The sequence below is a fragment of the Microtus oregoni genome, unplaced genomic scaffold (assembly GCF_018167655.1).
Source record: "Microtus oregoni isolate MIOR12 unplaced genomic scaffold, Mior012 000000F_ref0000247, whole genome shotgun sequence".
NCBI lineage: Eukaryota > Metazoa > Chordata > Mammalia > Rodentia > Cricetidae > Microtus > Microtus oregoni.
Window position 1 is genome coordinate 59,673,492 of NW_024543059.1, and position 15,851 is coordinate 59,689,342.

General features: G+C 39.2%; 1 protein-coding gene across 4 annotated transcripts in view; it reads right to left on the minus strand.

Annotated features, from left to right (window-relative positions):
- Positions 1 to 15,851, minus strand: part of Ttll7 (tubulin tyrosine ligase like 7) — a 120,836-nt gene that overhangs the window by 65,434 nt on the left and 39,551 nt on the right. For 3 of the 4 annotated variants that reach the window (XM_041648013.1, XM_041647937.1, XM_041647996.1), the window contains exons 2-7: positions 13,898 to 14,103; positions 13,597 to 13,728; positions 11,712 to 11,833; positions 10,722 to 10,789; positions 7,576 to 7,734; positions 5,338 to 5,554 (exon numbers count right to left, since the gene is read on the minus strand). In XM_041648013.1, the coding sequence (XP_041503947.1) occupies positions 5,338 to 5,554; positions 7,576 to 7,734; positions 10,722 to 10,789; positions 11,712 to 11,833; positions 13,597 to 13,728; positions 13,898 to 13,922 (723 nt within the window). In that variant the 5' untranslated portion in view covers positions 13,923 to 14,103. The remainder of the gene's footprint in view (positions 1 to 5,337; positions 5,555 to 7,575; positions 7,735 to 10,721; positions 10,790 to 11,711; positions 11,834 to 13,596; positions 13,729 to 13,897; positions 14,104 to 15,851) is intronic. The other variant, XM_041648006.1, reaches the window with a different exon arrangement.

The following is a 15,851-nucleotide window of genomic DNA, read 5'->3' on the forward strand; positions in this document are numbered from 1 at the left end:
GCTCAACTTACTAGACCTGGATGGAGGTGGGGGTTCCTTGGACTTCCCACAGGACAGGGAACCCTGATTGCTTTTCGGGCTGGGGGGGGGACTTAATTGGGGGAGGGGGAGGGAAATGGGAGGCGGTGGCAGGGAAGAGACAGAAATCTTTAATAAATAAATAAATAAATAAAAAGACACGCAAGTATAAAAGAGGCTTCTTAGAAAGAGAGAAGGTATCAAAGAGTAGGGAGAGGACAAGAGAGGGTAATAATGGAGGAAATATGATCAAAATGCATCATATATGTATGAAAATATCATAATGAAGCCCATTATTATGTATGATTAATATAAGCTAATTAAAATCATAAACCTTTAAACTATACCCACTGATGATTCTGGTGCTTAAATATTTCCCAGTGAAATGCTACTTTTCCCTTGAGAGGACTGTGAGTATCCGTACTGCAGAATGACTTTCCTAATTATCGTGATATTTACAATTAAAGTCCCAAATGAATGACAATATAGGCAAAAATTAAAAAGTGAAGTTAGACTTGGCTAAATAAAACACTCCAAAAGTCTGCCTTCATTACCCCTTTTATTTTCAATGCTTGACCCTTAACATTGCTCTTTCAAATCTATTTGAGGAAAGACTACTTTAAGAAACATTCTCCATCTCTAAAGAGAACAATTGAATACTGAAAGCATCAGTAAGAAGGGTACCAACACACCCGTTCCCACACCCCATACCGACTGCACCTGCCCTCCCTGCAGTGTACCTGGGGTCAGCAGGTGGTGTATCCCATGTCGCTGGACAGATGACAGCTGTGACACCCATCTGGCTTCGCTTGGGTTTGTGTTTTAGTCTTTCTGTGTTATTTTGCTGTTTTAGATGGGGGTGTGTGCTTGTAACAGGGTCTCACCAGACAACCTGGAACCCACTGTGTAATCCACTCTGGCCTGAAACTCGTAATAATCCTCTTGCCTCGGGTTCATGAGGGAGCTACCACACCCAGCTCTTTGGTTTGCTGGCACTATTTTCTTTAAGTTAATTTGAAAAGAATCCAAAATTCAAAACTACTCTTAACCCTCAGTAAATATCTAATGTTTCCTCATCAAATTAGCATAAACATTAATAAAGTCTATCTTTAATGCCCACCCTTTTCCTAATTCTACTCTCCAAGACAGTTTTGAATAGAAATATTGTATCTTATATCTAGATATTTGTTTATATATTCTACCCATATGACCATTATTTTGATTTTTGATAACCAACTATACCCTTATGGTTTTTTATTTTTACTACAATCCCAGAGATCTGTATATTAATAAAAATCTTTGAGGCAAATAAGCAGAGACAACTACTTGTTTGTTAATCTGTGTGCCTATCACTACTGAAGATGTCTTCTCATTCATGATGTAATATTTATCTACAGAAAAAAGTGCAGAAAGGAGCCAGAAAAGCCTTCAGGTATTTAATAGTGTGGCTACTCAACACTGTATGTCATCACATTGGCTTAATCAAGTAAATTGGCAAATATGAAACTTTTCAGGAATGGACTCATCACTACAGGAGATGGGTACGTTGGCATGTGCCTCTAATTCTAGTATTTTGAAGGTTCTCCTGACAACAGGAGAATCAGGAGCTAAAGTTCATCCCTGGCTACACAGTGAGTCTAGGCCAGCCAAGACTAGATTGAGACCCTGTCTCAAAACAGCAAAACAAAAACAAAACAAAAAATGGATGCTGTATTTCAACATCTGAAATTACCTGTCATAATCTCTTTTATAGTCATGAACCAAATTGCATGGAATGATGCTCATAAATTCATTAATAACTACAATTAAGTCTACATTACAATTTCCTATGGAAGTACAGGAGCTATTAAAAATGCACACTCATTGTTCTAAACATTAGAAAATGGAGTAGAAAGAACTGTGCAACAGCACGCCATCCCAAAACCACTAATGAAACTGTTTGGACTTTTAGTTCATCTTTACAAATAAGCTTTTACATAATATACAATCAGTTCGCATGGATTTTGAGGTTTCTCCCTACACACAACCACCAGAGATTCAGTAATGAAATCATAGAGAAGAACAATGGATACTGGCAAGAAGAGCTTACCTTTTTCTATATATGTAGAAACCGAAGGCAGGAACTTACATATTCAAAAGCAGTTATCAAATGAGGCACAGAGGTTGTGCCTCTTTTCTCCCCAGCTTCCATTAGGATCTTCTAGCCCAATGAACTTACTACATATGCACAGGGTAGTATTTCAGAATAGAATCCCCAAGCCCTGTCCTGTCTAATATCAGCAGTAGATACTATCTTCCTTACACAAATATGACCCACCCTTACCCATTCCAGTTGTTTAACTTATAATCTACAAGCTGACATGTCCCAAGTCAAGCCCACATCTCAAACGGTTCTTCTATGAATAACCAAATCCCTGTGGAACAATTGAAAGTCAAGGCCAAATATGTTAATTTCCACAAAACCTTCAACAGCTCCTGAACTCCACTGCCATGGGAGTACAGCTCACTCTCCCTGTGTCCAGGCCACACACGCTGAGTTTCCTCTGACTTCCCTTACTTCACATACCCAGCTCATGACCCTGCCATAGCTATGCTATCTGTGTTACCTTAAATGTATCTCAAATCCCGCGCTCAGATTCCCAGCCTGGACTTGATTTCAGAGTCTCCTCCCGTCTCACATGGCTAGGCAGAAATGGTGTCTGGTTTCCCACACTTCAAGTCTCCTTTATTGCCCCCTGTATGACATAGTCCCATCTAATCCCCACACTGCAGGCCAGATGGGCTTCTTAAAACCCCAAATTCCATTGTCCTTTTCAGTGTGTCATCTTGAGCTGAACCCCCAAGTCCTAGAAAGTCCTTTACAATGTCTGGAGAGTCCTGTTTCTGGGACCCTCTGCATTCATCTCAGAAGAGACACATCCTTCCTTCTGGTCTGTGCTTTGGCCAAACTGAACGTGTCTGCTTCCTACACCATTTTCATATTACTTTCCCTAATCCTCTCTTTTGTGAGGTGCTCTACCCAACCCTGAGCCAGGCAAGCTCGTTCCTCAGTCTTCTCTGACCTTAGACTCCATCTGCAAAGTTGAACCCCTAGGCATGGCCATAGCTCCCTCAGATGGGAGACCCGCACTCAGACTTTCTATCAGGTATTCTAAATGCTTACTTTATCTTCTACCTCACCACTAAATTGTTGCTTCGATGAAGTCACATACTGCATTTATGTAATGCTTATATTAATGTTTCTCCAAAAATAGCACAATTCTAGGGAATGCAGTACACTTCAAACATGACTTGGGGGAAGCTCAGAATAAACTTTATGACCATAAATAAAACATTACTTTATTTTAATATCTTTTCCTAATATTTTTATAGTTTCCTCCTTTTTTTTCCTTGCCAGGCTTGTGAAAATTTTAGTTTACTAGAGGAAGCAACTTTGAAGGTCAGCCACTATTTCATTTTGAAATGACTAGTCTTACTAGAAGCATGTACAAATGCTGAAGGAATTGGGCCTTTGAAAAGATGAAAAACAATAACTAATTGTGACTTTTCTTATAGCCAGTACATTCACAACATAAAGTTAGAAGTTAACTAAATTTTCTGGGTGATAAATTACAATTTAATATGGGTAAACAATAAATTACAGTTTATTATCGTCATAGTAAATTATAGTTACAACTTTCATGAATATTAGCTGCTATACAAAAGAAATTTTTATTGGAATTTTATTGAACTTTTAGTGAAAAATTGTTGCAAGGAAGGGCCGCTTGTTTCCTGGCCACCCATCAGCATAGACCCAAAATAATCACACAGAAATTGTATTATTTAAATTATTTCTTGGCCCATTAGCTCTAGCTTCTTATTGGCTAACTCTTATATCTTAATTGAACCCATTTCTAGCAATCTGTGTATCACCACGAGGTCATGGCCTACCAGCAAAGTTCCAGCGTGTTTGTCTCTGGCGGAGTCTCCATGGCTTCTCCAGACTCTGCCCTTTTCCCCAGCACTCAGTTTAGTTTTCCCCACCTACTTCTGTCATGGCCTACCAGCAAAGTTTCAGCAAGTCTGTTTCTGGCAGCAGTTCCATGGCTTCTCTCTGACTCTGCCTCCGTTCTCCAAGCACTCAGTTTAGTTTTCCCCTCCTAGCTAAGTTCTGTCCTACTATAGGTCCAAAGCAGTTTCTTTATTCATTAGTGGTAATCACAGCACACAGAGGGGAACCCCACATGAGTATGCACACTGGCTATCATAGACCCAGGTGATTCTGACATTATTAGAAGCATACACAGAACAGAGCTAGGTGGGGAAAACCATGGAGCTGCTGCTGGAGACAGGAAAGTCATGAAAAGTCCTAAGTTATTAAAACATTTTAAATGGCATATTCTGAAGGTCTCTGAAAGATTTGAAGAACATCTAACTGAAATATATCTCTTTATATCTAGAAAATCTAACTAACATGACTACAAGTTTGACTACTCTAGATGACTCTCTATTAACCTGTATACACTACATTTTAAAATGTACACTACATTTTAATTTAATTATACACTACATTTTAAAATGAGTTGCACAAACACAATACCTTAATCAAGAGCAGAAATACACATATAATAAAATTGACCTTAAATTAGTATCAATAAACCAAAATCCATACCAATGCAAATCTCTATAGCAAAAAATACTAACAAAATGGTTAAGAAATACTTAAGAAATTTTTATTGAAAATTTATTGAAATTTTACTGAATTTTTAGTGAAAAATACTTACAAAATGGTTCATTTAATAGACCTCTCAATACATATAGAAACTGTTCATTTTTTCCTTGACTTCATTTGTGATCAATGCAAATTTAGAACCTACCTCCCTTTACCACTAGAAAAATAACCCTAACCACTGACAAGGTTTGATTTTATCCACATACGTTCTTCCACATTTACATGTTCATACTGTACCTTGTAAACAAAGCTTCATCCGATATCAGCTCTCCCTTGAGAAACTGAACCTCATGATCCCTGCACTTTTCTATAGTTCCCACACCACATTGATTTTATTTCTAGTACAGCAGTTTCTAGAGAGGTCATGGCATTGAGACAGAAGCTCAGAAACCAACCCAGAGAAAGTATCTTATCCTAATTAACTAATCAGATTGCCTGGTTTTCACAAAGCTGTCTGTAAGTGAGAAGCAGTCTTACTTGTGCAGACGATTCTTTCGTAAGCTCCTTAGAGAAGGAACTTCAATTCACACAGTTCTTACACATCACAGATGATTTAAAGGCAGACATTGAACAAATGAGCGATAACTAAGTTCTCTGTCGTCACTTACCAAGTTGGACTCATTTGGTGGGATGTACTTCTCTGTCCCCATTCGCACAAGCCCATCATGGTAGAGAAATATCTTTAATGGATCACAGGATGTAACCAAAATATAAATCCGTAAATCAAACTTGTAGCCTTCCATTAGGAAAGGCTTTTCAATGTATTCTTGAACTATCAAATGATCCTGAGATGGAATTTTATCCCCATTTCTTATCAATGAAATCCTAAGTTTAAAGAAAACAAATAAAAATAATTTGATATGGAGGTTGAGATGCCAGGAAAATCAATGTCATCAATGTATTTAGGAAGAGAACAGTGTTACAGAAATTCCAAAACCCTGTCCCTCCACAAGAGCAATGAGTAGGTTGCTGTCAGAATCAGTTCTGTGGAGGCACGAAAGTTAAACAAAAGCTTGAAACACCCAGGAGATATTTTACCAAAGAGGGAGGAAGAAAAAAGTGGGGGAGAAAGGGAAGAAAACAGCAGCCAAATTCTGTTTAATGGAGTTTTTGGCATTTTAACTGATTCAGTTATATCACCCAGTTCAGTGTGGTTTAAACAGCAACCCAGTCCCCAGCCCCGAGGTGAGTTCTAGGGTAGGCCAACTGGACCTGATGGCTGTCACTGTTTACTTCGATCTGCCTTGAGCTCTCTAGAGGAATTAGTTTGCTTTGATAAAGAAATGACTAAATAATTTCAAGCGTATGCAAGAAAATTACTATTCACATAGAAGAGAGAAAAGTAATGAAGAAAAATGTAAAGTGCGTGAAATATAGCAAGCATGGTATAGATATAGCAAACAGCAAAATGACAGAGGAAAAACAGTCTGTGGGTAAGCAAATTAAAAGTCAATCGATTGACTTTAAAAGCTGGGCTTGAGAAACAGGTTTAAAAATATAATCTAACTACAATGTCATCTAAAAAAGACCTCTTTTTGAATTAAAGATACAAAAGGTTGAACGTGAAAGCAAGCAGTATTCTGAACTGGTTACCCTTACATCCACCTAAACAAAAAATCGCCATGACAGACAAGAGACAAGATGTGGCACTGGATGATAAGCAAACATCTCAATATAAAAATTGTGATACTATATGATAAGCAAATGGTGATCAAAATGACGGGAGAAATGGCTGAGCTAGGGTGGCTCCAGTCTTCTGTCATTCACCTTCAGTGACAGGACACCAGCAGAGTAGCAAGGAAGTGGATCTAGGTGACAGGCAACAGAAGTCCCTGTACCCATCCACTATTACAGCACAGAATTCCACGCTATAGAGAATACCCTTTCTGCAATGTTTTCCCACCATTTCTGCATTGCTGTGAAATACACTGTACTAGTATTAATAAACATTTATTACTTTCATCACAAACATTGAAGAACCCATACCAATCAGCATCCCTCCTCCATTTTCCTTTCCATTAATGGATAAGAGGGAGCCAACATGCCAATAATCAATGGACACAAATTCCCCAGTAACACACTTCTTAATTTGTACATTACCAAGCATTCTGAACATATTATATGATTGGTTCAGTGCATCATGCTCAAAAGTTAAATGGCTTTTAAAAAACAGTTTAACTGGGAAGCTAAAATGTCCAAGGATCTTTTGCAGTATAGCATTTGAATTTTTTTTTAAAAAAAAAAGGTGCAAATGACTCACATTTTGCAAAAAATCGACCTCAGCCAACTTCCTATTTTAAAAAAAAAAGTGTACTACAGAAAACTAAACATAAGCAAAGGGGATAAAAAAATGTTATGCTGTGCATTCTATTCCTGGAAAAATTGTCTAGGTCTTTGGTGTACCAGTTTAAAATGCATCCTGTGCAACCTCAATCTAGTTACCAAGGCTACGAGAGGAAAACATTTATAAAGCAGAGAATACATACATTTTGCTTCAAGCATTCTCATTATAACAAGACAACTCTATTTTGTTCTTCAAGCTAATTTAGCTTTTCTGTGGCAATTTATCTTATTACCCAAGATTTCTGGAATTATTATAAGCATGTATTGTGTTTACGAAGAAATAAAATAAATTTTCCCTGTAAGTTATTCTTTCTCTGGTGGCTTACAACTCTGGTGTAATTTTAATTGGATTACTGAATCTGTCAGGAGAGTCAGTCATAAAAACATGACAGTTAGAAACTTATTGCTTTTCTAATAAGGTATTCAACCATGAGTAACTGTGAGCACATCTTCTCTCTCATTTTTCAATGATTATACTTTCCAGAGGAAAAAAACTAACCTACCCATGACCCATTGCACCATTAGCTGGTTTTACTATAAAAGTTTTCTGCTTCCTTTTTTTCTTCAGTTCTTTCACATAGTTCTGGAATTGAGTATATTCAGAAGGGAAAATCCACGTTCGAGGAACAAAAGTATAATCCTGAGGCCGAGACTTGATCATTCTGTAAATCAGATGCAAGAGAAAATAAAAATTCTATTCAACATTAGTAAATCTTATTTTTGTAGCAATTATACTATGAAGACTCTTAAATTTCTTTGTTCTTTCATTTATTCTTTTGTTTATTGTTCTACTCAGAAAATGTCTGTATACTAAACAATAGCCCAAACTTGAGACTATCAACAAAATAAAGAGATAAGAATCTCTGCCCTGTTTGTTACACATTGATTTATATTTTAACACAATGAATATTTTTGATTGTATACTATGCTAGGCACTGCTGAAGCAAGGGGAATTAGCATGACCTCTGCCTCCAGTGAATTTACAGATAGTCTTTGCATACAAGACAAAGTGATAACAGACTGGAGGAGAAAGGTCAGTCACTAACCCTCAGGGAGGATCAGGAAACACACATTTATACTGACACTGGTTCTTGGTGCTCCAGTCCCCCAAGGCATCCACAGACAGCAGCTCCTGACTTCTATGCCAATGCTTTAGAATTTAGCCACTTTTCTGATAAAACCATCTGAAAGTCTGTTCCATAGAAGTTTTATGTGAATGAACCATCAATTCAGGTGATGGTACAGCCAAGGACGTCTCCCGATAGCGCTGTATCTGCTAGAATTTGCCTATAGTGACCCCTAATGTGATGAAGATGTTCGTTCTGAGGGGAAGTAGAGGTACTGAAGACAGAACACAATGCCTCCCATGCGTTAAGGAAGTGCCCCACTACGGAGCTGCAGGTTTTACTTTAAAATGGGGGCTCATTCATTGCCCAGGCAGGCCTTGAACTCACAATTCTCCTGTCTCGCCTTCCTGAATTGCTAGGATTACAAGTTTGTGACACCAGGCCTGGAAAAAAAAAAAAGTGTTTCCTTTTTGATTGATCCAAAAATGTTAAGTATTTTATACTTATCAATTCTCGATTAAAATGAAAACGAAAAATGATTTCAAAAATATATTATTAAAAGTAATGTTTTCTTTTTAACTTTTTGTTTACTGTGTGCGTGTGTGTGTGTGTGTGTGTGAGAGAGAGAGAGAGAGAGAGAGAGAGAGAGAGAGAGAGAGAGCGCCTAGGCCTGCACCTGCGTTTTGCCTGGGTACCATGTGTGTGCCCGTGCTGCACAGGCCAGAAAGGAGCATCAGATCCCCGGGAACTGCAGTTACAGTTAGGAGCTGCCATGTGGATGTTGGGACTCAAACCCGAGCTCCTCTGGAAGAGCAGCTGGTAATCAATCCTAAGAACTGAGGCATCTCTCCAGCCCTGAAGATAATACTTTCAAAAGAGACATTTTTTTTTCTTTTTCTAAATGTGGTCTTTTATTATAAATGAGAATAGTCTGCAAATAAGTTTAGCCAGCATTAAAATGGAACCACAGTGGAAAGAATGCACAAAGGCAGAGACTAAACTCTGAGAGGAGAAGAGCAGAACACAAACCACTGGCAAAGCAACCGGACACTAACAGCATCAACCCATCTCAAGGACTTTCCCAAGATTTCACTTTTAAGTGATGTTGAGCTGGGGCAATAGGTCAGCAGGTAAGAGTGTAGGACTACTCACGGAGCAAGCATACAGACATGACTTCAAAGCCCCGGAGTCTAAGTAAATAGTGAGGTGCAGCCACATAGGCACTTAGAACCTTAGTTCTATAGGGAAGTGGAGGCAGGAGCATCCCCAGAGCTATCCACTAGCCTAGCTCCAGGTCAGTGAGAGACCTAGTCTCTAGAAAACAAGGCAGAGATTGGGAGAGCAGGGCACACGACTTACTCCTGTGGTCTCCAGGAGCATGCACCTGCACACACAAACATGTACACGGCACATTCATCTGCCCCTCCCTCCTCCTCCCCTCCCCCTTCGCTAACTCCCTTTCACATGGATGTACACAGATATGCCATTACCACCATGGGCAACAAAATGATATTATTTCCAACTGCATTTGCTTAAAGTATGTTAATTCCACAACTAGGCAATCTCAATTGAAAAAAAAAAGAATAATATTGACTGGTTTGATAGTTTGATTTTTTAAATAAAATTAATGCTAATGTTATAGTTTTATTGAAACACCTTTACATGTGTTTATTATATTTGACAATGACCTGAAATTAGGCTGAGATAAGGCTTTAATTAGAACTTTAAAAGGTACTATGTGGTACCTTTTTTTAACATATGCAAATACATATCTTACTTATCTCATGTACTTAAAAATTATCAGTTTTTGCAGCATACCTAGATATAAAAATTGTTTTATAAATAGATGTATAATTATAAATATTCACAGGAATAACATCAATGATAATCTTTAATAAGAGACATGCCATATTAAATTTTATGAATACTCCTTTATTCAAAAATACTGTTTGCCACTAAACATTCTCAAGCCGAAAAAAATCCAAGAAAGTTTAGCCAACAGAAATATAAACTGCATAAAAATTCCACTGTTTTGTCCAACAAAACAAATGACTACCTGTTACCAGTATTTCCATATGAAAGATTTATTCTGATTCTCGACTTTGGAGATGAATGCAGCATCACCCTAAGTGAGTGTGGGTATGTGTGTCTATGAGCGTGTATGCACATATGTACATACATGTTTGGAAAATGTTAGATATTTAGTAGCTAATAAACACACAAAGCATATGATGCAACAAATGACTTCTCCTGAGGTTTGACTAAAAATTGAACAAGAATTTACTTTTCTGTGTTATCAAGTTGTAATGAAAAGGGTTCTTGAGATTCTAAAAACTAGTTAGGGCCCAGCTCCACTGAAAGCAGTTTGTTTGAGTTTGTGCCGTTTCTCTAAACCTCAGTCACAGTGACATCCTGTGCAAAGTTAAAAATAGAACCAGGGACCCATTAGGACTGCTCTGCCTCTGAGTGTCTCTCTCCCATCTGACTAACTCATCTGAACACAACCTTATACAAGATAATACCACCACAACCACAGGATAAACTTTGTTCAGGCCTTCTCTGTACAAGAAAATGAAGATTACTTGGTCATATTTCTTGCTAAGAAATCCTTCCTACAGATCTCCCCCATTCCTGGAAAATGGTTGATCCTCTGAAAAATAAAAAGGTAAATATTAACATTTATTTAATCAATGAATCTGTTCTTTTATACTATAACAGTGAAAAACATCCTTTGAGGATTTTGTTCTAATAAATTAAACATTATTATATAAAGGATTTTAAATTGAATAGCTAATAATTACTGTGAAATAAAAATGATGATCAGAGAATAATTCTGTAAAATTTTGAAGAAATCTGGAAAAGTTAATAAAGTTTTATTGTTCTGTGTTGGATAAATGGCAATTTAACATCCAGACTGCTTTTTGGATCCAATGCATAAATACAGACATTTATAACATAGGACTTAAAATATTTGCTTGTCAGTTCTACCACACATTCTCTGATTCTAAAGTAATGAGGAGGAGGGAATAAGAGGAGGGGAGGAGGAGGAGAGATAGGGGAATAGGATGTGGAAATAAGAAGAGGAAGGGAGAAAGGAAAAAGAAGGGATTGGGGTACAAAGGACGGGGAGGGGACAGGAAGGAGGGGAAGAAAGACTGGATTAGAGAAAAGGAGGGAAAGGGGAGGAGGGGAAGGAGGAAGAAGAGGGAGAGAGGGGAGGATGGAGGAAGGGAAGTAAATAGCAAATGTCAATTGTCTCAGATTCCTTGTAGGCTTTTCTATTTGCTTTTCATTACTTCCAAACACCTCTGTATTGCCCTCTAGAGACAAAAGCCAGAAGGCATGTAGGCGATACCATACAGTCTTTGTCTATCCAGACACTATCATTCCCTGTCACTCATCCTAAGGTATGACACAAAGCATCATCTTAGACGGAATTCTTTCCTCTCAATATTCCTTTAAAGAAATAAGCTGGCTACAGGCTATGTAGGGTCATGATGCAGCCTGGCAACAAGACAGGCTGTCCAGGGAACTCAGAACTGAAACAGGAACAACTGAAGACTAAGCCCTACCTGATAGTTCTGCAATTCTGTGATCTTCTCCTGCTGAACAGCAGCATCACACCATATAAGGTTACTCGTTTCATCTTCATCTGGAGTCTTTATAAATCCCATTTCATCTATTACTAAACGAACTGAAAGGGAATGGTTAAAATGAACGAGAGTTTAAACCTTAAAGACATCGTTGTGGAGGCGTCTGTACATACATCCATAATATTCCATTCACAGACTACCCACTACTTACAGCATAAACTCCTTATGAGTGACAGCTGTTTTATCTAGGACCAAATTATTCTCCACAGCAGCTGGGAACAGAATTAGATGGCCCAAAACATCCTTAGTGATAGTCCGTTCAGATTTACCCGAGGGTTTCGAAAATGACGTCGACACCAGGAAAACACACAGAGAGCTGAGGCAACTCTACACAGGGTCATTTGCTCTCGTGGGTTTTCCATGACCTGGAACTAGGTATAAAACTGGAAAGGTAAAAATATCCTTGACCATCGGATCTCTTGTGCGCCTTTTACCTTTTCCAGTTCAAGTTACTATTACCACAAAAGTGAGTCAGCTCTGTTTACTCGGAGGACGAAACAGTGAGGCCAGATTTCCAGGAAGGATTTAGAGACTGGCTCTCTGCCACTCCACACCCTGAGATCCTACTGAAAAATTTATTCTCGGGGTTTACTTTTGACTAAATATTACTCCTCCTTAACTGGCATGTTACAGTTAATATACGGGCATTTGTCTTTCAACAGATCTTGAGTTTACAATGAAGATGAGCTGTACAGTGGGGGTGATAGCTGACTTCCAGTGAGTTCTGAGTCCTGAAAGAAGAGTGTGTTTGCATGGCGATGCTTCGGTGCTCGCTTTTCATGCTTCCTTTTTCTGAGAAGTGACATGGGAAATAGTAAAGATTGTCTAGCTGACTTAGCCCAGATGCAAAACTGATAACCAGGAACGGTTGGCCTCAACTCCTACAGGCTCTTGGCTATTTGCTGGAGAAAAAACTGGCTTCATATGCAACGATGCCTGGGAAAACAAGGACACCTAGAGAGGTTCTGGAACCATCTATGTGAGGGCAGCAGAATGTAGTTTGGAGTTATACTGACACCTTGTGTCATCAAGTGCACACACAAGAGGAAAGTGCCATCTTCCACTGTCACACACTGTGCCGCCATGAGATGGCCTCTCTCAGGGCTCTGCTGCCACTGTGCCATCTGGACACATACAGAGAGTGAGAGCAGTGGCAACAGGTCCTGCGGGATTCCTCTAATAAGCTAACAGCAGAAAACAGCGACAGGGGCAGAATGCCTGCATGAGACCAAATCTACTCCTGAGAAACGGAGACACATCCTCTGAGCCCGGACATAACTGGCGAGACCTGGAGGATAAGACCAGGTGAAGAGGCAGTGATGGCGGCCGCTCAGCTGGCTACTTAAGTCATGGATCTTCATGTACTAACACCAGTGAGGCCAGATGCTTCCAGATTACATAAGGATAGTTAAAAAGATCCACTCTATATTCACAAACCTTCATAAGATCAGACAGGAATAAATCTTTCTTATGATGACTTTCAAAGCTCAGATAGCTGACAACATCGAACATTACCGGAAAATCCAGTGTTGGGTAGAGACCTACACATTTCTTTCTGCTAAGTTAACGGAATGCGTTTTTCTTTGTTTGAACTGCAGCTTTAGAAATCCATTAGTGCCTTTTCAAAGCAGATCATCCCCCACTGCATAGGAGAGAATTCTTCCAAGCTGTCAGCAGTTTTACAGAAGTAATTTAGAAATCCATTACATAAAAGATAATCACCTCTCCCAACTCTACATCATTTCCTATGCCAAGGCGGTTTGCCCGTCCATCATGGGAAGTGCTGGGTTCTGGAGACACTCACCAATTTCAAACTTTGTCCCAGCAACATTCGCTGTAATGACGCCCTTCTTTTTCTTTTTTCTGACTTTCCTTTTCATGGTACATTGATAAGGCAGCTCTGTACTCAGATCCAGGGGCGAGGATCCTGGAATAGCTACAAAGAGAAATAGACACGCTGTCACTAAAATAAAAACAATGTGACCACAAACATTCATGTTGCCCCCAGCAAAGAAAAACTATGGATGGTGACACTTTCAAAGTTTTAATATCATGTATTCTGAACATACTCATAGCCTGTAGTATGGGCAGGTTAATCCACTTACCCCCTTCATGAGGCAGAGACGGCATGGTCACCTATGCCAAATGAGCAAGAGCAAGAAACAGGCGCACAGTAACAAGCTCTCAGTAAATCTGGAAGTCCCACGTTCATCTAAGTAGGATATGGCCCCAAATCACAGGAAGTTCCTATCATATTATCTGGGTCAAAGTCTCAGATTTCACGACACAAAGTTTTGGGCTAGGAAGCTACCTGGAGAGGTTTAAAAACAAAGTTAGTTCAGACACAGCTTCATGATATTTCTCATGCCAATGTCATTCTTGTGAGACGACACATAATAACGAAAGTTAATTTGTTCCACCAAAACAGTATGTGTTAGTCAGTTATTAACCCATACACAAAATGCCAAGCTACGGCTTTCTAGTCTGGAAGACACAATCTAAATAGAGAGCTTTGTTGTTTTAAATTATAGACACTTAAATATACAAGTTACACAAAGAAATTAAAAAATAAAATTCATTGCTGTCCATTGACCACTGAGAATCTTGAGATTTATCATAAACAGCTTAGCCTTTAAGCAAGCCTAAGAGGGAGCTTTTTGAGCCCTGTATTATAGAAAAGTTAACTGAGCTCAGAAAGGGCAAATGATTTTCTCTCCTTACAAAGAAAGTAAGAGGTAAAGTGAAGACCGAAATGAAGTGTGCCAAAGCCAAAGTCCCAGAGCCAGGAACCCATACAATCTTCAATGCAATGCTTCACCTATTACTGGGACGATGCTTCTAACATGAAGCAGTGAAATAGCCACAAGGGGAGGGGGCTGCTCACAGAATGAATACAGGCAGTTATCCAGTTTTACAGGGTAAGGAGGAATGGCTTCCTAAAGCAGAGTGAACCATGCCTTGGAAGAAGTTTGAGAGGCTCAAAATAGGAAGGACCATTACCAGGAGGATCTTATTTAAACAGAGAGAGGGACACAACGTTCTCTTAAGGAATGAGGTTTCGTGATTCGGCCGCATCCTGACAGGCCCCACAGTCTGCTCTATGGGCATCTGCGTGTTGCAGGATCCAGGCATCCAGGTCCTAACTATGCTGACCAGCTCACACTCTCAACTCTTGGACTTCCTTGAGCTCCTATGTCTCCAACCATAATGGGAAAAGACATCAAATATTCTACAAAACACAGGTGACACGGGAACTTTCGCCAAATTATCAGGGTTTTCAGAGCTCATTCAGCCACCATCCCTAATAGCATCATTAGCAGGACGACGTCATCAAAGGGCATTTACAGCTTTATTTATTCTCTGGTATCACTTTAAAGAAAAGAAAAAGTATAATTCACTATAAAAACTAGAGAAGTATTATTTATTAGAGATCCACAATGGGTAGGCAGTGCGTTAAGTATTTAAAGTGAGTAACACCGCCAGCAAGCTTTGAGCTTCAGTTCATTTTCCCACAATTTCTAGATATAGAAACCATGGTTTAAAACTGAAAACCAAGAGTTTTGACACAGTTCTGCCTAAGTGGGGATCTCATCCTTCTCGCTCTCCTATTTTTAGACATCACACTGACGCTACACAGACACATAAGGAGCTGGCAAGGCTAATTTGGTACTCAGGAAGACAGGCTGTATTCTGGAAATTCACAATACCTCAAAACAAACAGGGAACTCACAATAACATCTCCAAACTGATCTCCCAGCTGGAAATGGACTAGGTCACCACTCAGAAGGAAGAAAGGAGTGACTTGAAGGTCAGTTCTGTTCTGTTTAGAAGCTCTCTGATACTGAGATTGAGTTTGGGATGTTGTGCCCAGCACCTTGTTACTGGAGTAAACAAAGGTCCCTTTACAGTAATACCTCGCTGATCCCATTAGCAGTCGGTGACAAAGTCAGGCTCCTAAAACAGACCTGTTGATTTCTGAACTTAAATTATAAAACAAACAACTTCAAAGTGCAGAGTACAAATGTTCCATGAGCCACACTGGGATCTGAAGTGTTTGAA